Genomic DNA, 24,590 nt, shown 5'->3' with positions numbered 1-24,590 from the left:
CCTCTAAACCTGCACCAGACCACACAGTAGCCACAGCCACTAGTTACAATGTGGCTAGTCCACATGGAGATGTGATGTTAGCGTATATAGTATGCACTAGATTTTTTTTATTATTGGAGTATAATTGCTTTACAATGTTGTTAGTTTCTGCTATACAATGAAGTGAATCAGCTGTATGTATACCTACATCCCCTCTTTCTTGGACCTCCCTCCCACCCACCGCCCCGCACTAGATTTTTAAGACAGTACAAAAAAAATTTTTAAGAATGGAAAATATTTCACTAATAATTTTTTATATTAATTATGTGTTGAAATAATATTTTTGATATATTGGAATTATCAGTAAGTTAATTTCAAATATTTCTTTTTACTCTTTATCACATGACTAAAATAAAATTTTAAACTATATATGTGACTTTCATTGGAAGTTTAACTTCTGAGCTAAACCAAGTAACCAGAGTTACACAATATACTACTGCTAAGATTTAGACAATTGGTAGAACTGCTTTTCCTAAAATGTTAAATGCTATGTCCTTGACTTGTATCCAAGTGTATCAAGAGGGAAATCTCTTGTGAAATTTACTGTCAATCTTATTGTAGGTAAGTCCCCTGAAGATACTACCCATTAGGCAACAAAATGGACCCTTAATGTAAGAGCTTTCATGCGGGGAAATTTTTCATTTCCTGAAAAATGGTGGGTTTTTTCTTTAGTCACTGTGATTTTTGAACTGTTCTCATTTTATTTTCACTTTGGCTTTTGGGAAGCTTTCAGCCAAAAATAAGATCTTCACTTAACAACCATGTAGGACTTTGTGATGTAGGTTTTATGTTCTTGGCTTGATTTTACTACTGTACCTTTATTTTCCTCTGGCCTTGATGTTCCTTCTTTTTATTCTACTTACTATGCGTTTTTTATACACCACCTTCAATTCTTCATGGAACAAGGCGGCGTAAAACAATGGATACATAACCAGAAGTCTCCAGGGCCTTGGTCAACATGAGCAGCACGTCCTAGTGCTTTATTTCCCTTCTCCCCCCGCCACACTTGCACAAGCATAAACCCAGACCTCACATTACCCATTGGAGTGTTGCTTCGAGGGGAGGAGGGCAACGTCACATGTCTCCGCTTGTTCCTCGGCCTTAGGACTCGAATTAGAGCTTGTTTACAAGAGAAGCTCACAGCAGGATCCTGAGGTTGAAAGGAAACCATCATTCTTAGGTTTTAATATTATTCATGAAACTGCCTATAAACACTTTCCTTTCTTGGACAATCACATGCATGTGGAAGATCTGCCTGCTCTCACCTGCAACCTGCTGAATCAGGTCAGCAGTTAAGCCCATTTCCCTGACCTAGCATAGAGAAGCCCCATATGCTACATTCTTGTATCTTAGTTCCTGGTAATAGACTGGCAGGTCATTTGGCCCTGAAGTCCCTTTGGCTGTCTACAAATTGATTTTGGCTTTTCATCAGATGATCAGGCTCACTTAGCTCTGTTATAAAATCAGTACTTCCAACACTAGCTTCTATGCCAGAGTCACTGGAAATAGATCTTGATGATGTTCCTTCAGGTACTCATTTAATTAATACTTACTTAGCATTAACTATGAAGCAACCATCAGCATATTCCCTGGGGACTCAGCACTGAATAAAACAAACCAAGTCCATTCCCTTTTCAAACCTTTCTTTCCATGGAATGAGTAAGATGTTAAAGGTTTTACTGATATGTAAAATTCTTAATTCCCATTACACTCTCCTTTAAGTCTGTTTTATTTCATTAATTAGCAAACTTATAAAAAAAATTTTTTCCAGACATTCCCAGATAAGGATTATCTGGGGTTGTAATGATACGTACAGGACACAGTAGCATCTGCATGTATATCTTGGATGCTGTATTAATACAGTCCAGCTCACAGGTACAGTAGCCATGGATAATGTCTACCAGAGCATTAACGGTAGCTTCAATATGAGTTAGGCCTAAAGGGGAGAAATAGATGGTGAAAAAACTTCTAACTACTTGACAGTCAAAGACAAAAGTACAAATTCTTATGCCCACGTAAAGGTCAAGCTAACAAGAAAATGACAAGCACACACAGCAAAACAACACACACACGTAGAATGTAGACTGTAGGCATCGTTTGTGATTTGTTTTATTAATAGTCTCCTAAATCTCCCAAACTGTCTCCAAAAGCCTTTCCAAATATCCTGCACCACAGAAATAAATAGGTGTCTACTCTCTATGGATATCAAGAGACAGGACAGAGAAATGTGAAGAGCTGAGCAGAGTCTGAATGTTCCCTACTATCTCCAAACCTTAGGTGATAAAGATGACCCTAACAGGCCTTTTGGGTTTACTGCCCAAGCAATGTCCAAACACAAATGAGTAACAGGGGTCCTTCTACTTTTCTAGATTGCTATTCAGAACCTTATTACTCTTCCACCTAAAAACCTTACTGTGAAAAGTTAGATACCAAAGGCAGCAGTAGCTTAGAAATAAAATAATTCTCTAGTATGATGTTTTTTGGGTTTTGTTTTAAATAAATAAATTCACTTATTTGTTTGTTTATGGCTGCACTGGGTCCTTGTTGCTGCGTGCGGGCTTTCTCTAGTTGCGGCGAGTGGGCTTCTCATTGCGGTGGCTTCTCTTCCTGCGAAGCATGCTCTCTAGGTGCGCGGGCTTCAGTAGTTGAGGCACACGGGCTCAGTAGTTGTGGCTCATGGGCTCTAGAGCACAGGCTCAGTAGTTGTGGCGCACGGGCTTAGTTGCTCCGTGGCATGTGGGATCTTCCCGGACCAGGGATCAAACCCATGCCCCCTGCACTAGCAGGCGGATTCTTAACTACTGCGCCACCAGGGTAGTCCCCTCAAAGACTTTTTTAAAAACAATTATAAACACCACTAAGGACACACGCACGCACACACTTCTTTATGTGAAGTATTCAATCCGACATGAGAGATACAAGAAAGTCCTACTTCTCTGCTACACTGCTAAATTCCTCTATCAGGAACATTGATCTCACAGGCTTCTGTTTCCTAAATATTCACTAAATATCCACTCTGGAAGAGACAGATGATGAAGGCTAAAGGTGAAGAGTTCAATCTGTTCCAAGAAAAAACTTACATCAGGCTTCACTATCAAGTATCCCTTTTAACATGATACCTGGCAGGCAGGCAGGTGCCAAGAAGGCATTCTTGGGTTTGGATGCATGGAGTTTCCAGAAGTGGTTCACCAGCTGGGTGATGAAACTACAGCAGTCTCCCTCCAACTGTTTCTGAGGTTCTCTCCCCTCATCCGCTCCTTCTAAGCAGGAGAAAAAAAAATTATTAACGATGGTAAATCTAAGATGGAATTTAATTTGTTTTAAGGTTAACTCAGGTCAAGGAAGCTTGCCTGGGGAGGGAGTTTCAAGTGGGGCCCCAGTCAATATGCCAACTATCCCTAGACTCCAGCAGGCACATCTAGGAAAAAAACAGTCTGGGAAAGGAATATCACAGAAAACATTGTATGTTAGAATTAAGTAGAAGGGGAGCATTCAGGAGCTTACAGCAGATTCAGATATCTCAGGTGCAACTGTTCAACTTCTAAAAGCTAGGGGAACATCTGCAATTTTCTAGAATGATTCGTGAATTATAGTATTAGAGGAGGAACAGGATGATGACAGCATATGGAAATATGTAAATAACAGAACTGTAAAGGCATCAATAAGCTCTATTTGATGAAAGCAAAGCAGGGTTGGTACCCAGCCAATGTGAGGAGAGAGGAGGAAATAGAATCAAGCACTGAGAAAGGCTACAGATATTAATAAAATACTGGCACGAAATACAGCACGAAAGCAAAAGACATGATCCTATTACTTTCAAGCAACCAGGGCACAAGCTTAACTTTACCCTCAAGATCTTAAAGAAGTAGTAAATTCGGAGACAGATTATATCTGATGTCCAGAGCACTAAATAAACTCAAGAGCAATCCAAGGAGTAAGTACTGGAAACAGTATTTACTTAGAACGATACAATTTTAATGTCAAAAGCCCTTCAAGATATAAAGACAAGAGAGTAAAATCTCTGTCTCAGAGCATGATGTCAGTCAGAAGCCAGTGAGAACAAGAAGAAGATGAGAGAGTAAAGAAGGTGGTGTAGCAAGCAGATTTCAGGACCACGGCCATACAGGCCAAGTTCACCTGTTTCCATCTGGGGCAGCTTTGACTCCGTAAAGTGGACAAGGTTATTAGGGCGCATGATGGCAATGGAGCGAGCTGTGATCACCAGCCTCTGGAAGACCTCAGGGTCCAAATCCTTGCCTTCTTTGCTGGATGTGTTGAGACACTGCACAGCTTTGCTCAGCAAGGCCTGATCCTACAACAAAAAAATCACAGAGGATGAACCAAAAGCAAGGAAGGCCTGGGCGCTAAAGCACAGAGGAGAGGGGAACCGACAGACCATCAGGCTGGCTACCTCCTCTCAAGAGAACAGGTTAGTTACCACTGACTACCTGGAACAAACCTTCAAAGCAGCCCAACACAGTTCAACTTCTTCATATAATAAAACACTAAAGACGCTTAAAAAAAAAAAAAATCAAAAGCCATGAAATCAGTACCGAAATATGATAGGAAAACTAGAAATACCAGCCAATTCTCCAGAGCTACATACAACATCCCGGATCTCCTCCCTATGGAAGTCATTTCTTCGCAGGTTCATACCAAAGCTATGTTTCCAAAACCGCCTTTCCTTGACAGGTTCAGCAGGTTAGCTCGCACTTCTCAGCTCTCTGGGTCGGAGGCACCAAGGCATCTGGGCTGGCGGCTTCCTCCTCACGGATCTGAACTGTCAACAGTCTCTCCCATTTTTAGAAACTGGCCTAACTTACTGCCTTCAGTCGCTACTTACTTTTATAGGTGAGACCCTCTCTCCCCAGATTTCCCCCTCAGTCTCTCCAACAACCACTTACCAAATTCATCACAAGCAAGTACACCTCACTGAGGGCTGTGGCACAGCTGCAGGAGTGGAAACACCAGGAGCCCTGACCTCCTGAGTGACTTCCCGCCCCACTCTTCCAGTGAGCAGCCACCCCTCCTCAAGCATCCCTCTCCTCCCTTCCTTAAATCTTCCTGATCCAATTAGATAACAGAACAAAATGAATGCAAACCAGTGGCCCATTACTGGCTTGTCCTCATTTTGAGTGATAGTTATTAATTTCTCAGGAGAAACTTTAGGATGTGTGGGTCTAATCTCAACGCTCTCCTCTCCCCACCTTACTTTGCTACGCCTTTGCTTTACATCCAAAAAGCCAACTTGCTTGATTCCCTGTCAGTACCACAACTTACGCTTCGACAGAAGGCACCCCTGATTACCTTGTGGCTGTGATAGGCTGAGCGGCTGGTGTGCAGGCTGGCCAGAAGGCTCTTGGACTGCTGCTGGACACTGGCAGGCGCTGGCAGGGACAGCAGCAGAGTGGCCAGCTCCTGAGCTGCATTCTTGTTTCTCTCCTGATGCAGAAGACAGCAGGGTTGTCACTAACCCCACCAAATCCATGCAGGATAAACTGCCCACATGCTGCCCCCCACGCCTTCCTCCCTTCTCGGCCACCAGGACTAGGTTAGGCTCCACGGACCGCAAGGAGCAAAACAAAGAATTTCAGAAATTACAATCCTCCCACAATACAGGTAAAGAGAGTCCAAGGTCATGACTCCCAGAACAATGTTCTTTAATCAGAACATTGACTATTCATCCTATTGTACAAAACACTCTCACTATGGGTCCCCCAAAAGCAGGACATAAGGCCTTAAGCTGAAGACTCCTCTGGAGCATCTTTGCAAATCAAGATTATCCTATGAATGTTCTTTAGCTGCAAGGCTTCGAGGCCTCTGATGACTCCACTGACTTCCTGCCTCTTCAGAAAGCTCCCATGTGCTTTAAAAAAGTAACTTGGGGCTTCCCTGGTGGCGCAGTGGTTGAGAGTCCGCCTGCCGATGCAAGGGACACAGGTTCGTGCCCCGGTCCGGGAAGATCCCACATGCCGCGGAGCGGCTGGGCCCGTGAGCCATGGCCGCTGAGCCTGCGCGTCCGGAGCCTGTGCTCCGCAACGGGAGAGGCCACAGCAATGAGAGGCCCGCGTACTGCAAAAAAAAAAAAAAAAAAAAAAAAAAAGTAACTTACCTTCTCGATGATTGGGCCAACAGCAAAGCAGCTTTCCAGGGCTTCTAAAGAACTCACAACCAGCCTAGGGAGACAGAAAAGTGGTGTGAGTGCAACAACCCTTCTCTCTGCCTGGTGCTTTAGCCTGCAGACTACAGTCGTGAGGACCTTGGGGACAGCTAATGAATGCCAAACACAAAATCAAAGCACAATAAGACCTGCCACAGGCACCATGCATATCGTTTCCTTGTATTACAGGCCAGAAGAAACCTGGCTCCTGCTCGGAGATCAACCTGAGGCCATGTTCATAATCCGTAACTCAAAGACAGGGCTTTTCTTCCTCAAAGCGGATAAATGTGCTTCCTCCTGCTGCCTGTGGCAGGGATCCCTGAGAAGGGCTTAACAGTCTTGATGCAATGGGACCCGAAGCTCAGGTGCCCCATAGATCAGTAGGCAGAGGGGACACACAAAGGGAAAGGTTAAAACCATCTTCTTATACTGGGAGAGCTGGGGTTATATTTTACTTACACCTCCAAGTAAATGCACAAAGGCACTTCGTATGAGTTCCCCAAGTACGGAGAAGAGAACAAACTGTATTTTCAGGTGCACGCCAATTGCCAACGTTCAAAGGGTACTATAAAGCACCTTTAGGAAACTGGGCAATTTTCTCTAAGGGAAGGACAGGAAACCCAACCACTGAAGGGTACCAAGTGACACGCTCCCAAGGGCTCACTCCTGTGGGTTTAATGCAGCACAGTGAAAAGACCAACATCCTGAGGGCTGAAGCTCTGGACAGAGAGGGGAAAGTGTGGAGAAGGCAGCTGGAGAGAAAAGGTCAAGGGGCAGAGGAAGGCAGTAAAGAGCCAGGAAAGAGAGACCTGGGACATAAAACCACGGTGGACAGAACAAGCTCTCTGGTGGCTTTTCAGACAGTAGAACTTTTGCACTGTCCCGGCGCCCCCTCCCCGCTTCTCATCCACTGTAGAGAGGGAGCAGAGAGGGATGGGGTAAGGAAGGGGACGCCAAGAGTCTGAAGCGGCCGACACCAAGCACGCACGCACAACCCTCCGCATTCTCCACTTTGACACGGGACAGCTCTGCAGCCATGCAATGACCAGAACAGAAAGAAGCAGGAGGACTTTTCCACAGAAGCGGAATCAACGCAAAGCCACGCCATCGGTTACACCGCTCTCTGACACACACTCGCTCGTGCAGAGAAAAGAAAGAGGGCATACTAACCGGTCCAGCTTGGTTAGGGACTCAGTTTCAGAACTTGGGGGAGAAGCAAAAGAAAAAAAAGGAAAAAAATGTGAAGCTCAGAGAAACCTGGAAATACATCCTAAGCAAACAATATAAGAATAGGGTGGGGGGCGGAAGAAAGAGAGAGAAAAGGGGTTGGGTGGGGAGGCTGCTGGCAGGAGGCCGTGATTCCAAGCCAGGCTATTCCTACGACTTACAATGTAAGAACTAAACGTCTTACATCCCGCATCTGCCACGGCAAACCAGCAGCTCCCTAGCGCAAAGAAGCCAAGCGCAATGCTTAAGAAGGCCACTGGGGGGAGCCTCAGGAGGCTCTGAACTCTGCCACAAGATGCCTGGGACAGCCTCTTGCCAGCAGTGTTATTACCACATGAAATAGCTGCTGCAGAGGAAGATGAGAAGACGATGAAATCGGAATGAAAGGGAAGATTTTTCCCTATAACTTCAGCAAGACTAGATCCTAATCTATAATACTGGCTTAAGCCTCTTCTGGTCAGCAGCCTCTGGCTACTCCAAAGGGTACCTGAGCTTATTAAGAGAAGGGAAGGGACAGAAGGGTCCAGGCAGAGCCCTGGGAGTCAGATGGCTCTGAGCCGCCTCCAGGCCTTGTCGGCACACTAAGGAGACACTGAGTGAAATCCTGAAAAAATCACAGGCCAGACTTGGGACACTTAGAGGCTCACTCTCTCGAGACACAGGTTCTGCTGGGAGAGTGAGAACTGGTGAGAACTGAATTCAGCCCCTGTCAGTGCTGGTACCTCTCCAGGACAGTTCCACTCGTGGTGGTAGGGGCAGCTGAATCACTGTCTCCAGTGCCATTGCTCTGGCTCAGGTTTGAAGGACAGATGTTGCTGACGGAGGCAGAAGGGAATTCTTCTGGGGGCTCATCAGGCCAGCCAAACTGCTCCTTAGTCTTGCCATAGACTTTTACAGCATCGATCATGGTGACACCTGCTGGATCCACCGAGGCCCCAACTGCAGTAAGCAAGAGCAAGCTTTTAGGAAGCACATTCTCTGAAGGGTTACCACCACCACCACCTACAAAGCAAAGACCAGACTGGTTTGGACAAAGTTCCAAGCCTCATCGATTTCACAGGCATAGAGGAACTTTATCTCCTGAGACTTCAGTAGCACTTTCATCTTGTATAGGTGCTGAATACGTGTAGAAACAGTTCCATGGACCAAAAGCCCATGAAGTCTCCTACTCAGAAGAAGAGTCCCCAAACACCAGTGTAGGGATCCTCTGGTGCTATTAGGTTACCGTGTCTCCCAACTCCACCCCCAGGGATCTCTAAACACTCCTTTTGTTCAAAGCACAGATCATCATCATGAATGAATACCAAGAGCAACTGTTTCTGGAAGGAAAAGTATCAGACAGGTGGCCAGTAAATGGTAGGGAACGTTGCCCGCCCTATGAAAGGCTCAGGGATGTGTACTCTGAGGGTTTAAAGGCATTGCTAACCATCTCTCAGTGGCATGTGCCCTGAGGCCTGCATCTGCGCCTTAAGAAAGCCTTGCAATTTCACATGCTAATCTTGCTGCCTACACACGCAGGCAGCCCCATCTGCAAGGCTACCCAACCCTACAGAAGTGAGCCCTGAAGCAGAGTTTTACCCTGTCTTTACCCCTCCCATTCTCGAGTATATCCCTTTCCTGTAATCTTGTTTCCTTTATATCTCAAACGAAGCTCAAAGTTTCATGATGGCAGAGACCACAGAGCTATCAGTAGAGCAGAGGGTTCCTAGAATACTGGAAAGCCACAGAGAAGTGGCCACCCAGTCAGAATTCATAACGAGAAGGATACAGTCTATGCCAGGGGCTGGGGACTCACTGAAGAGGTTCAGCTTCTTATCGGCCTGCAGGGCTTCTTCTCTGGTGAAGGGGAAGTCAAACCAGCGTGAGCGACTCAGGTTAAGCTGCATGGTTCTGCCAAAGATCTCAATATATGATGGGGCCCGTTCAATTGCCTGGGTCCCAATCTGGATCCGCATGCCTGTCATCACCATAGTGCTGTTGTTGTTACTGATCTCAATGGTGAAGCCACCAGGCTGGAGGGAGAAGAGGCACATATCATACAATTACTGCAAGTTCTTAAGGACAAACTTTCGATCCTTCCTGTGACAGTGACACAATGTGTGATCCTACAAAAGACCTTTATCCTCTTTAACTCCTCAGCACTGACTTCTTTTCTTCCAAGGATGGGAAAACAGAAGCAGGGAGTAGACTCTTCAGTTTCAGGCTTCTTTCTCCCCAGCATTAACCACCTCCTGCTGCCCTGTGCCCAGTAACCCTACTGACAACATGGGAATAGGAGCCCTTTGGCATGGAAGTGAGAATATTCATTAATTCTAGGGACCATGAAACTAGAATCAAGGGTTAATGACTGTGAGTCTTGCATTCTAAGAGAAGATGTGTCCTCAAACCTTCTAAATGTGTCCTCGAGTCCTTCTACCCAGCGAATGAACCCAGCACGGTGCAGTCAGTCCTCACCTTGGTGTTGGCCACATACATGCCAGTGGAATTCAGCCGGTGCTTTATCTGTTGTGCGTTGTAGACCTGCAGGAGGTCATTACCACCGAACTCCACATCTGTCAGCTGCTGGTTGTGTTCAAAGAAGTCAATGGGGAAGGTCACTTGGCTGGATGTGCGAGTTGCTGTGGGGAACAGCATCAGATTGCCACGGAGCAACATTAGTGCGATCCCCACCACCTCTGTGCTCCTAAGCTCACACGTACTCCCTAATCTTTCTAGGCCAACTCGGGATTATAAGGTTTGCATCAGTATGATGCCTACACGCGGTCAGCTGTCCAACAGTCATCACCCCCAACCACAACACAACCTAGCGGGGCGAAGAAATCTGATGTCAGTATTGGCTACACTTAATAGCAACAAGCTCTCTCAGAGCTGGTTTATTTAAAATAAACAAAGGAAACTATTCCTTTATAGGAAGATGAGCTGCATGATTATCTCAAACACAGACTCTAGAACAAATTCCAGATAGTGGGGTGAACCCTGTAAAGATCTTTGCTCAACCCGAGTCACTCACTCCTAAACTCAAGCTTCCACTCCCTGAAGAGTCCTCCTCCATCACTCAGGAGCAAAGACTTCCAGCTCAGACACCTATGACGGCTTCTACACCAGTCGGTGAGAATGAACCAGCCAAAGGATCTACTCCTCAATCAGTTTCACCCTGCACACCACCTCAGGGAAGCCATTTTTCTTAAACCCAGAGAAAACCATCTCAAACCAGGTCCAAGAGAGAATTCTTTCGTGGGCACCTAGGAACTGCTGCCTGAAGTGGATAGCCAACAGGTGCTTGCCGTGCACAGAATGCTGAGTGGCCTCCGGAACCTTGACTCTGCTTCTGAGAAACTAGCTAGCACAGTCTCTACCTTTATGAGCCGCACAAGCAGGACAGTCCCTGTTTCTTCACGGCTATCTACAACGGTCTACTCTAAGTCCCCGACCCCTACCCGTCTTCTGAGGAGGGGCCTTACTGATGGTAGCTGTTTTGCGCTTTCGAACAGGCTTCATTATGCTGATGACGCTGCTGGGCTGCAGGGAGGGCTGAAGCCAGTAGGAGGTGTTCTCCACGTTGGCCATGTAGATGCGCAGGCTGCCATCCTCACACAGCAAGATCATCGTTGTCCGCTGCTGCTCATTGCAGGCTGTGTGCCTGATGGCGACCATGTCCTGGATCTAGGAGGAGGGGACAGAGGAGTGGTAGTTCCCGCACCTACAGATCAGAACCTACAGAAAGAGGCAGAGAAGCAACTGGATTCGTGGTCAACTGAGGGGGTGCTGAGGCTGCCAAAGAAAAGGCGTCTAGGAGAAAATTCTTCTATAGGCCTCCACTGAAAGAGCTGGCAAAGTGACATGACATACAAATATAAAAAGAGAGCAGGTTCACAGTCTATTCAAGTGATGGGAGAACGGGGCACTGACCTTTGCTTTGGCAGGAAGAGTCTTAATCTCCTGGATGAGGAAAGTGTCTGGTTTCACCATAACTACCAGGGGCACTCCTGTAGTTTGCTGGACACAACACACCAAGCCAGGGTGGTTCATCACCTCAGACCACTGGCAAAGGGCAGGAGACGTCTTACTGCCACCATTGGAACTACAGACAACAAAAGTGGCCACAGTTAGGGTGTCAATCACCATCTAACAGTTCTTTTCTTGACCTAAAGGCCATCCTCACGAACCACTGGACTCTCAGAGCAATATACCCACCCAAGGACTCAAATTACCCAAGTCTCAGTCTTATTCTAAGCCACATAAATACTCTCATACACCCCAATGTGCGCCCCCAGCAGGAGTCCTGGTTTAGGATCTCAGTCAGCTGCTGGGTTCTACGGTCTGAGGGAATAGGTGGCCCTATGTGCATAAGGCTGTCAACTGCATAGGGCCACGGAGCTGCCAGAGACTGATGACCCATTGTCCTTTTAAGAATTTCCAAGCACATCAAGCTACGTATGAATGGTATCCATTTTATTTCATCTCAAACCGGGTAATTCACAAAATACAGGCCAGAGAGAAAGTGCTTTTCAGTGGCAGATAAGAAAGAGGAGAAGAGACCCTAAAACTTTGCTGCCTCCTCCTTAAATAAAACACTCACTACCTCACACACCCCTGTCACCTAGAAGTCTGATGGCAGCCTCCACCTCCCCAAGCTCCAAGCTCGCCCCATCTGCTGACACCATGTTCTATTTACTGATCAACCCCGCAGGAGGGAAACTTAAAGGGCATCTTAGCAGCACGAGTGTCTAGGAGAAACTTACATTCTCTTCTCAAAACTCAGTAATCAAATTAAAGTCACATTTGCTATCTTGACCCTAGCTTTTCCTTTTGAGTGACAGTGGCTCCCCAAACTACCTGTTACAGCTTGGGGTCTCCACGGTGGGAGACAAACCATGCAGGCCGCCCAACCTACCAACACTGGACACCGCTTGATTTAAAGACACCAAGCAGGGAAGGGCGAGCCCTTGCGAGGGGCGGAGCTCTCCTGCTGAACATGGGCGCTGTGGCAGTTCACCTTTAAGTGCTCATCCCCACCTCTTGATGCTGATGGAGAAGAGCTGCAACACCTCCAGCGTCGTCCTACTGATGGTGGCTGCGAACGACCTGCCCTGACAGTAGCTGAAGAACAGCATCTGCAACACGTGCGAGTAGTAGACAGACACACCGCCACCTGCCACCTGGCTGTTACTGTCCTGTCACAACAGAGACACAACATCCGCATTAACTTCTCATGCTGCCTGGGCACCAGCTTCTGCTCTGGCTGCTCATTCATTTTACACCATGATTATGGGGTCTCATTCTTAAAGTATGAGATCCCCGCAGGAAACCTTAAAAATACCAAGAGAATACAGGAACTTCAAGTTTAGTCCTAAAGGACTAAAGTTTTTGCTATTAGATAAAAAGTTAGAAGAAAAAAGAGAAACGAACAACAGAAGCCTTGCTAGGCTGATTAAACCTGGCATAGAAGGGAACAGTGCCATGTGCTCTAACCTTCAGGTCCTCGTGGTTTATTTCCAGCACATTAGTGACATAGAAGGGTCCCTGCTGGGCACTGCTGGCCTCTTCCATGAGCTGGGTATAGATGTACCCAGCCGAAGACATTATAACAATGATGTTCTTTCCCTCTTCGTTGAAGAGGAAGGTAACATCTCTTATCTTTGAGCTGGGCAGGAGAAAGTAGAAGGTTGGACTCAAGGCATCAACGGACAGGTCATAAATCTGCAGAATGGAAGGAAGAATGATCAAGTAAGGGAGATCCATTTCAGTCCCATGCCCAAACTATCCTGGTGAACCCACAGAGCTGCAATCAGTGAGGAATGAGCACTCAATCTCCACTCAGCAAGCACCTGTAAGTGCTAGACAATGAGCACAAGATGATCAAGTATCTTTTCACTGCCTCTTAGGAATGAGCAGAGGAGAGATACACATCAACAAATTCTATACCAAGTACAGTAATTAACAGCTGTGAATTGGACACAGTGGGTGTTGAACCAGAATCAATTTTCTGCTACCTGCACACAGATAGGTCCTGCTCAACAACATAACAAAAAGCAACAAAATGTTAGGATTTTTCGTTTTTAATTTCTAAGAGACGCTAGCACATATAACGGAGATCAGGCATTCTGGATTTAAAAGCAAAACCATTCTAGGATGAGATCATCAAAGGGCTGTAACTATACCTTGACAAAATCTGCAGTGACGATCGCTAGCTCAGTCTGTGAACCAGGTAACCACACGGCTTTGATGATGAAGTTCCCTGTTGCCAACTGGGGGTGCAAAACCAAATGATCCGACACAGAGCCTGAGCTACTGAAGGTCAGCACGTGGCAGTCCTGGACATGGTTGAAGGAACAGAATGGTTAAAAACTGATTTGGAAAGTAGCCTAATTAATTTCAGAGTTCTAATGCTGCCTTTTCTTCCCTAATATTCCCTGCCTCCAGACAGTACTCAGACTGTCTAGTAACGTGTTCAAGTGTCAAGAACACACAAAGATTATTTCCAATACAAAAGAAATCTGGAAGATCTGGAAGAAATTCAGAGATTTCTTTTGTGTTCCCAATGGCTTTTAAGTTCTGATCTCAACAATGAATAAGAGAAAGTGGTGCTGAAAACAGGGGAGAGAAGGTGCCTGGGGTCCATAGCTTAACAGAACCAAACCTGGATCAGGATTGTTACCTTCAGCCCACAAACAGCAAGGTAGTCCTCCTTGCACGGATTCCCCGTGAGGCTCAGCACAGTAAAGGGGACTGGGGCAGAAGCCAGGCGGGTCAGAGTCAGCTTCCTTTTGCTGGAATCTGCTTGCTTCAGGAGAGCTGAGAGCTGCAGGACAGTGATCTGCAAAGGAATAATTACCAATTTATTCTTAACCCACATCCTCTCAGAGAACACAGAGCAATAAAAAAACATTCCTTCACTAGAGCTACTGATTTGGAGGCTTTTTTGGTGGGCAAGTCTCTTAGGAAACTCCAAGACCAATACCAGTCATACATCCCCTGGTTAAAAGAATGGAATGCCTTTCATCTCCTCCTTCTAGAGATGACAAAAGAAACCAACTTCTCTTCGTATAATCAGTTCATAAAATATTTAAACAATTCCCATATACTACTGTCCCTTCTCATTTTCACTGAGAATGTTTTTGAAAGGATTTTAGAGCTATTTTAATCTCTAGTTTGTTTTTCACTTAAGGTGTGATTACAACAACTTTACTGATAATGAAGAAGTCAGAATATAGAAAAGTGTGAGTTAGGATACTCTCCTCCAACCTCTCCTGGTTCTATAAAACACGATAAACTTCCTTGTGCCCTTAGAGGGCTGGGAGGGCAGGAAAGAACTAAATAAGGATCACTGAGCCTTCCTATGAAGACTCTTCTCTCCCCACTTGTGTCCTCAGAGTGGCCAAAATGGGAAAGACTGGGAGCCACAGTGTCCTAGGAAACCACCAGTCGTTACCTTCGCCTAGGGGTTCCCACAATAGAGTGGGAATTAATTATTTAGACTCTCTGTTCTAGTCACACTGGTCCTAAGTCTAATAAAGTAACTCAGGGTTCAAGTAGAAGTTTGTTGAGCTCTGTCCCTGAAGCTTTGCTGGAACCCAATAGACATTTTCCCTGAGGGCCAATCTGAGTATAGTCATCTATTTGTTTTGCTCAGCACCTAAGACAAACATGACCTCAAATGAAAGGGAAGGAATTGGAAGACCCACCTTGCCTTTCTCATGGCTGACAGCCAAATGCTGGCGGCGCCCATGAGGGGAGGAGAGCACACACATAGCCACCCTCCTGAGCACATGGGCGCTGATTAGCTGTCGAATAGTCTGGCCCTGGTCTCCGCTGTAATTCATCCGAACATTCTCAAAGGCACCTTCCTGGGAACCTAATGTGGGAACCTGGCAAAGAGGGAAGCAGAGAGAGAAGGCAGTAATAAGGCAAAAAAGATCAAGTGGATTCATACACATGCTATTCACGTGACTGAGACACTGCACAATTTAGTTATTCAAAAGCAACGGGACTGGGCTTCCCTGGTGGCGCAGTGGTTAAGAATCCGCCTGCCATGCAGGGGACACAGGTTTGATCCCTGGTCCAGGAAGATCCCACATGCCTCGGAGCAACTAAGCCCATGCGCTACAACTACTGAGCCTGCGCTCTAGAGCCCACGAGCCACAGCTACTGAAGCCCGCACGCCACAACCACTGAAGCCCGTGCGCCTAGAGCCCGAGCTCCGCAACAAGAGAAGCCACGAGAATGAGAAGCCCGCGCACCACAACAAAGAGTAGTCCCCGCTTGCTGCAACCAGAGAAAGCCCGAGCACAGCAACGACAACACAACGCAGCCAAAAATTAATTAATTAAAGCAATGGATTCCAATCTCTAATCCATAGACAGTTAGGTAAATTCATCAAAATTATTGTCAGTCCAATAAGAACAATGCAGTGAATGTTGCATGAAGCTAAATTAATACAAAGTATTCACTTTTTAAAAATGTTAAACGCCTTTTTTTTTTTTGGCTGCGCCACATGGCTTGCAGGATCTTAGTTCCCTGCCCAGGGATTGAACCCAGGCCACAGCAGTGGAAGCGCCAAGTCCTAACCACTGGGCCACCAGGGAATTCCCAACTGTGACTGATGTTTAATAAAATACCAGAATATATGTGTGTGTATTACCAAGTGATTATGTTTCCCTTAAAAGCAGTCACCTTGTGAGATCTATTTGTGTACCTCACTCATTTTCACATTTCCCTTCCGGAAATGCCGACACTTTACTTCCTACTACTTTACACAGCTGCTGAAGACTCCAGGCAGACCACGCCAGGGGTCCTACAGTCAGTGCTAAGCAGCAGGTGTAAAGTGGATAATGACTTACAACTTACAACCCAAGTCATAGGAAGAATTAAAGGAAGATGACCTAAAGGTAATCTATGGCTCTAAGCCAAAGAGGACAAGCATTATTTTTGTAAACAAGGTGAACCTTAGGGGAGAAGATACAATAAGGAGGTATTCTATTTTACATACAGAAGAAATTTCTAACCATTATAATTTCCCCCAAACGTCGTTCCTCACATCCAGGGGTTCACATGCTTATGTGAACTGAAAAGGAAACTTACTCACTGGGTTTGTCCGAATGACCTCTGGATTCCCTTCTCTGGAAGACACACCTCACATGCTGATTTTCACACTGGATGTCACGGTATCTTAAATTCTAAGTTCTGAATGGCCAGGGGTTTACTGTTCTAAGGATATTCCTCCGAGTGTCTAGCACACTTTGGCATCTCAGTCAACGTGCTGGTTCCCACATGCACCTAACTCCCAGACCCTGACACACTCACCATCAGCTGGTCTGTCATCTCAACCACCTTGTCCACTGTGTGCAGCTCCCGGAGGGCCTGCTGAGCCCGGCTGCTGCTCCCCACAGCTGAAGCCTGCTGAAAGTTGGTCTGAATGGCATCCATGAGGAAATTGAGCATGTCTAACACGAGAGGAGCGAAGGAGAAATTGGCCTGAGAAAAATCCAAATACACAAGTGAAAAAAAAAAAGAGACAGAAAAATAATGGGTCATACTCATCACCACAATCTTGCTAGTAACTACCTACAGAATCCAGAACCCACTTTCCTCACTTCAGTTTGATATTCTAGCCCTCATCTCACTCTCTCCAATAACACTGGATTTGATTCCAGTCAATACGCTATTGTGCTACTAACCTAGAGCAATCTTCCTAAACCAGGGATCCCACGTCGATATCCTACTTGGATAGGTGCTTGAACGCACCCACCATGTATAATTATACCCACCATGTATAATTAGTTAACTTCTCCCCAATGCATCTAGAATGCCTCTAGTGAAAACTGAGAAAATAATCGCTCAAATCATTTTCTGTATTCTGTGCTTCAGATGAGAAAGCCTGACCAAGAAAGTGTGTTCTAGAGTGTTACACAACTAAAATTTACCCTCCCACAAAATTCCCAAACACTCCTCAGTCATAAATTCTTCCTTATCAAGTAGTGACTGACAACACACACTATTCATATTCCACTGTGGAAATCAGTAAATTTAGAGAGAGGAGAAAACAACCCCACGCCCACTAGTGGAGTCGTAAGGAGAGCCTGGTGCACTGATCGCTCATGGACCAGCTGGCCAGGCTCTGTGCTCTGGCCCCCGTGCTGGACGCCACCGGAGCCCACCTGGTTCTGCAGCTCCTCCCGGCAGCCCTCCACTGTGCGGCACAGGCTGCTCTTCTTGGGCTTCTCTTCATCAGCAACCTTTCCGTCACTGATGGTGACTTTGGCCTTGTCAGCCGGGGAGGTGCTGGTGTGGCGCACGAGACTCTCTGAAACTCTGGGTTCACTCTGAAATGCTGACTCCTTCATGGTGGAGCTCATGCCGCTGCTGGGAGTTCGCTTCACTAGAGCCTAGGGACAGAAAACGTCAGAGGCCCCAAGTCTTGCCACAAGCAGAGATGAAATACTGCCTAAGATGTTGAAGGAAAATCTGACCCAAAGGAGACACTGGCTAACCATTTAAAGATTATCCAAAAGCCTGAATTCTGATCTTCATTGTATTCACCTAATGTCTGGTACTTTACCCACTCAGAGCAATAGGTCTTGAAATTGTGGAGGGGGTCTTTGAAAAAACTGCAAGATCTCTAAGGACATTGCAAGTTCTAATATTCTAAGTGAAGTGCATAGGCCATGACTATATAGCTAATCAATGACAACCAGAACTTAGTCCTAGACCCAGGCCACCATGAAGGTGATATGGGAATTTCCCAGTTTGGCTTAAGCATTTGTGTCACAAGTCACCCTTTATAGCCGAGAGAATGTTCCAATCTCTCACCAGACAGCTGCCATCTTCCTTGGCTCCACAGTCACAGAAGAAGGATCCATACTTGGCATAGGAAATCTCATGATCCTTGTGGCACACCTTGGCACATACTGTACACACACCCACCCCATCAACCATTTTGCAGGTGTGACAGTGGTACCTACGAAGAATGAGAACCAGTCAATGAGCCCAGAAGTCCCAACAATCAAGGCCCAGCAAACCCTCACCTGAAACGAAAAACTACTCTTACCAATGCTGGTTCATGAATTCTTTCTGAGTGATGGTAAAAGTGCACAATTTATTGCAAAGAGAATCTTCATCCTTCAAAGATAATGAATAGTTTTAATCAGAAATATATCCTTCTACACAGGGACCCATAAAAACACACCCTACGGAGAGTAAACCACTGACTCATAAATGACCAGTAGAAACCTACTCCAACTGGAGATAGCTTGCAGGCTATAAATATGCTGCAATTTCAGGTGAGACCTTAAGGTTTTGTGGCTAAGAAAAAAATAAATCTTATGCTTTCTCTACAAGGAAGCTCACACCATCCCCATGAAGACTCATCTTTGAAACTCCATTTTGGATGCAAAAACCAAGGAACTGCATGACAAGTGCCTCTAGATGGAGGAAGGCATCTGTTTATTAAACAGTCCTTCCCCTAGGAGATTAGAGCCCTACAGCTTGCTCTGCAGGCCTGGAAAGTCAGTCTGGCATTAGTCATGTAAGCTGTGAGAAAGCAACAAGGGCTGGGAAGAGTTCGGAAGCTCCCAGGGGCTAGAGGGAGGGCCAAAGGACTGTTAGTGTGAGCTCTGCAAGTGCCGATCAGCCGTGACCATGGTGGTTACTTTACTTACTGAATCCTCAGCCTGGGAGTCTTCCTCTTCCACTGCCAGCTCCTCCACCCAGTCTGAGTCCACTTCAATGGCCCGCTCTTCCCCATCCACTGAGAGGTGACTTGGGCCTTGACCGTTACTCTGGCTCAAGGCATTGGTGACATCAGCCAAGTAAGACATAACATGGCAGGTACACTCCAGGACTACCACATGCTGTAAGAGAAGACCACCACACCACGGAAACCTCAGTTCTCCATATTTGGTTATTATGTAAACTGTGTTTTCTCAAGCTTTTTCCAATAAAGCTCAATATCAAAGGAATAGTATAAAAGCAGAGAAGAAAAACAACATGTTTTAATTATCTATTTCCTCAGCTCGTAGCACTATGACTACATGTAGTTGGTCAATAAACTGTACTGAATCAGTGTGATTCATTCTTTCTTAAGCACAAAGACAACTCTTTAAAAAATTTTATAAAATGAAGTACGATGGAAATCAAGAAAAAAAAGTTAAAATGGAGACAAAACTCATTCAAGAAAAAAATAGACTGATACAAAGAACAGACTGGTGGTGCCAGAGGCAGTGGGTAGGAGGGTGGGCGAAATGGGTGATGGGGGTCAAAAGGTACAAACTTCCAGTTATAAAATAAGTAAGTCATGGGGATGTAATGTCCAACATAGTGACTAGAGTTAATAAATACTATTGTATGCATATCTGAAAGTTATGAAGAGAGTAGGTCTTAAAAGTCCTCATTGCAAGAAAAAACAAATTTTGTTAACTACGTATGGTGATGTATTAACTAGACTTACTGTGATCATTCTGCAATAAAAACAAATATCAAATCATTATGTTGTACATCTGAAACTAATATAATATTCTATGTCAATTACACCTCAAGAAAAAAGAAAAAAAGCTATATTAAAAGTATGAATAAGCTCTCATTGGCTTTTTTCCTGCTGTTACCATTTTTTTTAACCATTAGTGGAAGATATTTAAATTACTGGGTTTTTAATTAATGCAGTAAGGGAGGAATAGCTTCAGAGATCAAGGGAAAATTTTTCCAGCATATCACTGCAGATAGTTCGTGCTTGCCTAAAAAAACCCAAAAGTCTGGCATCAAAGCCTCAGATTTCTAAGTTCCTTCACTCTGCACTCTTAACAGTTCAGTGTGGAAAGGATAAAGATCAGCAAGAAAGCAGGGAGAGATGAATGGTGCTGTGGTGGGTCAGAGGCCAGTTATCTGCTCTTAGCCACTATGTCAAGTTCATGGGTTGGGTGGGGGAAGAAAATGCCTGAATGCAAGATTTCTGCCAGTTTCCACCCTTTTTCTCAGCACAGTGACCTGAACTTTCAGGTAAAGTAAACAATTCTAGCATCTGGACTGGAGCTGAGGAGGGAGACCGTAACTCCGTATAACACTCAGAGCACACAGTTCCAATGCAGGAGCAGGGGACAATTTTCCAGAGCATGCCAATACCTAAAAATAGCAGGAATTCACTGTTTTAAGAAGGACTCTGTTGGATGTCTGCTTACCAGAATATTTCCTTCCTATCACTTCTTGCCACCGAGAAGAGGCCTAAGGGCATGCAGTTAGCAATTACACACTTCCAGGCCTTTGAGATTATAGGCCTTATCCTCTGTAGGCTAGCCAGGGACAGAAACCAACAGGAAGGAGACTTCTACCTGGCCACAAAGATAAGAATCACCACTCCCTGACTGCCGTCACTCCTCACTTGTCTTACCTTTCCATGCATTACATTGGCATTCAGTTTTTCGACCACATTCTTCTGTGACAGGTATTTCTTGCTGTCCCAAAGGAAAAAAAAGGAGGGGGGGACACACAAAATCATCTAAGGAATCAAAGAAGGGAAGCATCTTCACATATCTCACATCAATTTGTGGACACTGTGAACCAAAGGCATTCTTAGAAAATTATGTGGGTAATCAGAAGTTGGGGGCTCTGTTCCTATCAGTGGCAGGTGGTACACTTTCCCCAAGACTTCTCCCAGGAATAATGAACAGAAAATCCTACTAATAAAATAATGAAGATTAAATCTAAACTGAACAGTTACTGGCTACTCCCTCAATCCCCAATAAAAAAGCAGAGATTCAAATTTCTTTTATACTCACTCTGAGCTACAGAAAATAGCCTGTAATTAATTATCCCCCTTTTCTCTAAGAGCAATGTTGTAACATACAGATGCATTCCTCCAATTTCACCCTCTTACCATCTACTCAGCCAGTCCACAGCAGCATTATGAAGCTGAAGATGGCCAGCACCTTGACCTGCACTGGCCAGGGTAGCCATCACAACCATGAGTTCAGGGAAACCAGTCCCATCACCATTGGCCAGCATCTCTGTTGCCATGGGGATCAGGGTGCCCAACAGCACAGCACACACACCTTCCCCGACTTGGCTGATAGAAAAGAAATAGGAAGTTGGTAAGTAATCAACAGGAATCTGACTGTACACTTCTAAATTTATAAGAGTTAATTAAGGAGTTTAAATTTAAACATTAAATGCATGACCATACACAGTAAGCCCAGTTGTGGACTTGGGCTACTAGAGCACAAAACATTCATCCCCGTTACAACTGACATGCCAAGTCACTGCAAAAGTTTTTCCATGGGAAAAATCAAGAAGAGCCACTAGATTCCTTGAGTCTACTGAGAGGGAGCTATGAAATCACTGAATATGTTCACAACTGATTCCTGAAAGAAAGACAGCGGCATGATCTCACCTTACTTCTGGGGCCGTTAGAACATGTGAAATAAATGCAGGTGCCCTACCTGTTTTCCCGAACAATGTACGTGGTCAACAACTGTAGAAGCTGCCTGTTCTCCTGGATCACATCCAGCTGATCGGAATCTTTGGGGGGCGATGCAGTCATGCGGGTGAGCCAGGCCTGGAGACGCACAGGCTCCACGCAAGCCAGCTGTGCCAGGGAACCACAGAGATGCAGAAGGCTCGGGTTAGGGCTCTTCTCAGCTGGAGACAGACCGAGAGGCGAAGGTCAGTGAAGGAGGGCAGGGGGAAAGGAAGGAAGGCGCAGACTGTGAGCCTGGAAAGGGGGAAAGGCTCCAAGGAAGTTTTCGACTTCCTTCCAAACTATCTCTGAGGGATTCTCTCCACATGTTAGCATTTTCATGCCATAGTTATACTTGGGCAGAAGATAGGCACAGTCATTAGCTGGACATCAAAGTTCCCTTAAGAAGATTACTAAAAGCTGTCACTCACTCAGCTGGAAGAGTTTGGTGAAGAATTTCAAAACTCGGTTACAGAATTTAGCAGAGAGGTTCTCATTGGCTGTTGCCATCATGACCTGCACAAGTTCTCCACTGAAAGGCAAGAGGGTAAAAATGGAAGAATCACATTAAGCTTCACATAAAATTAGGCATCCGTTTCTATTTCTTCACAATCTCATCCCCTCTAGGGGAACTGGTCATTTGTGAGTCAACAATGCCAGGTGTTCATGAAATCAACCCCCTCCACCAATAACCTCAAGGAGTCAGCAGTTAACTGAAGTCCTCCCAGAGGTACAAACACCTAAGCAGGCTTTTGACTTCCCTGAGAAAGAACACCCAAGTCAACAAAGACAGGTCCCTACTTCCAGGAGATATTCAAAAATGTTCACTGAGGAGAACAAAATATAGCTCACCTGTCAGAGAAAAATTCCTCCATAGCTTTACGAGCCTGACTGCTTTCCAGTTGCTTTTCCAAATATTGGAGACATTCTTCTAAGATGGATTCATCCAGTCCACTGAAAATCCAAAAGAAAAATTAACTACCAGAAACAAGGGCTGTTTCAATGTCCTGTTAATCCTGACCTTTAAAAATCCAAAGTCTGTTTACGGCTACACCTTTTGAGGGCAATATTCAATTCTGTTTTGTCAAAGCTTAGCATAAACTCTGGCATACAGTAGGTGCTCAATAAATTTTTGAGGAATTAAACTGAAATAAAATTTTAAAATTCCTAAAATCTGAGATAACTGATGTAGTCGATGGCTAAGAGTCCCAAGAATCACTGCTGTTATTTCAAACTGTTAGAAAGAGGAAGGAAGGGAGGGAAACACTGAAGGGGGGAGGGGGGACGAAAGAGAAGTGGGGAGGGAGAGAAAAAGAAAAGGCAGCCCCTGATGAAAACCTGGATTCCCCAACAACAAAAAGGCAGGAAATCCCAATACCTGGAACCCTTTATCTGTACAGTTCTCAGTGGGATAAAACTGTAACTTATTCACCTGTTCTGTAAGACTCTCCTACATCAACATGGCCTATACTATCAAGGTCAAACAATGCTATGAGACCGCCTAATTCCACAGAACACCTATCTCAGAAGCATGGTTACAAAAATATTAGAAATTTTATCATGCTCCTTTGTACACTTCATCACATCTAGTACAGCACGTTTATTCCTAAGAATTAATTACAAAAGAAGATTCCAAGTAACCTTTCATGCGTGTCCACAAGAACACAAAACGCACACAAGTATAGAACTTTCTGTTAAAAAGCACAATCATAATCTATTAATTAACAACATAAAGAAGCTAGTGTTGGTACATTTCATTGATGGTAGCAGGAGGTCACAGGAACCGGAGGCTTCTCCCCAATCAGGCTCACCTATTGGGATCTGCATGATTAGCCAGAATGTTGTAACAGCCAGTGATTAGTTTCTCATAAACGCGAGCCAAGAACTCATCAGACTCTGCAGGGCCCAAGATGCGCTCCAGAGAGTTGCTACTGATCTCAGCGACACTCTCAGTGCTCGACTCCAGAAGAAGGGGAAGCAGGGTCCGAATTACCTGTGGCGGGTTCATCTCATCGGACCAACTTCAGCAAAGAAAATAGAACCAAATTAGTGAATATACTCCTCTCAAAAGCTGCGAGGGGAGGAGAGGGCAATCTACTCATTTACTGAGAAGGGCTTTTTTCCTTTGATAGTTGTTTTTTACATAGGTATAATCATGCAACTTCATGGTCTCCTTTCTCATTATCATATCAGAAGTTAAAATCATTTCCATATGAAAAGTTCACTTATTAAGATGTTAAATTAATACTATAAGATGTATTTTATAATATTTAGAAAAGAAAATTAACTGAAACCTAAACTAGTAACCCTCCCAGACAACCTTTCTAGAAGAATTCCCAGGACTCTGGATCACTTTTAAGGCAATGAGATATAGGACTTTACCCGTGACCTATGTACAGGAAAACAAAATAGTCCCTCCACTGGCCTGCCCTTAGTCTCCACGATGGCAGCATCTAACTTCCGCAACGAATCTGGAGAAGCACGACTTCAAATACATCATTGTCACCTTGAAACTTAAACCCAGAGTACCTCCAAATCACAATATGGTTTAAAACCAGCATGCCTTTTCTGAAACATACTACACAGAAGGAGGGGGGAGGTACTCGGCTGCCCTTCACATCTAAGCCAAAAATCATTCTAGGTAAACGTTCATACTCTAAGGCAACAGGCTCTCTCTGCTATAGCAGGCAAAAGAAGTATTATTATGCAGTTATTAAAATT

General features: G+C 45.0%; 1 protein-coding gene across 7 annotated transcripts in view; it reads right to left on the bottom strand.

Annotated features, from left to right (window-relative positions):
• Window positions 1–24,590, bottom strand: part of UBR4 (ubiquitin protein ligase E3 component n-recognin 4) — a 127,894-nt gene that overhangs the window by 65,907 nt on the left and 37,397 nt on the right. For 5 of the 7 annotated variants that reach the window (XM_033842279.2, XM_033842298.2, XM_033842300.2 and 2 more), the window contains exons 29-56: window positions 23,681–23,890; window positions 22,722–22,823; window positions 22,301–22,401; window positions 21,853–22,051; window positions 21,291–21,479; window positions 20,805–20,868; window positions 19,084–19,275; window positions 18,474–18,544; window positions 18,236–18,383; window positions 17,584–17,811; window positions 16,730–16,900; window positions 15,112–15,294; window positions 14,085–14,243; window positions 13,588–13,740; window positions 12,899–13,126; window positions 12,443–12,600; window positions 11,336–11,507; window positions 10,888–11,089; window positions 9,881–10,044; window positions 9,222–9,438; window positions 8,149–8,365; window positions 6,152–6,215; window positions 5,347–5,481; window positions 4,177–4,351; window positions 3,390–3,473; window positions 3,159–3,299; window positions 1,854–1,975; window positions 1,078–1,189 (exon numbers count right to left, since the gene is read on the bottom strand). In XM_033842279.2, the coding sequence (XP_033698170.1) occupies window positions 1,078–1,189; window positions 1,854–1,975; window positions 3,159–3,299; window positions 3,390–3,473; window positions 4,177–4,351; window positions 5,347–5,481; window positions 6,152–6,215; window positions 8,149–8,365; window positions 9,222–9,438; window positions 9,881–10,044; window positions 10,888–11,089; window positions 11,336–11,507; window positions 12,443–12,600; window positions 12,899–13,126; window positions 13,588–13,740; window positions 14,085–14,243; window positions 15,112–15,294; window positions 16,730–16,900; window positions 17,584–17,811; window positions 18,236–18,383; window positions 18,474–18,544; window positions 19,084–19,275; window positions 20,805–20,868; window positions 21,291–21,479; window positions 21,853–22,051; window positions 22,301–22,401; window positions 22,722–22,823; window positions 23,681–23,890 (4,361 nt within the window). The remainder of the gene's footprint in view (window positions 1–1,077; window positions 1,190–1,853; window positions 1,976–3,158; window positions 3,300–3,389; window positions 3,474–4,176; window positions 4,352–5,346; window positions 5,482–6,151; window positions 6,216–8,148; window positions 8,366–9,221; window positions 9,439–9,880; window positions 10,045–10,887; window positions 11,090–11,335; window positions 11,508–12,442; window positions 12,601–12,898; window positions 13,127–13,587; window positions 13,741–14,084; window positions 14,244–15,111; window positions 15,295–16,729; window positions 16,901–17,583; window positions 17,812–18,235; window positions 18,384–18,473; window positions 18,545–19,083; window positions 19,276–20,804; window positions 20,869–21,290; window positions 21,480–21,852; window positions 22,052–22,300; window positions 22,402–22,721; window positions 22,824–23,680; window positions 23,891–24,590) is intronic. The other 2 variants (XM_033842306.2, XM_033842322.2) reach the window with 1 other exon arrangement.

Source organism: Tursiops truncatus, chromosome 1, assembly GCF_011762595.2.
Source record: "Tursiops truncatus isolate mTurTru1 chromosome 1, mTurTru1.mat.Y, whole genome shotgun sequence".
Taxonomy (NCBI): Eukaryota; Metazoa; Chordata; class Mammalia; order Artiodactyla; family Delphinidae; genus Tursiops; species Tursiops truncatus.
The sequence above is the reverse complement of the archived record's forward strand: the minus strand, read 5'-3'. Positions and strand labels throughout refer to the sequence as shown.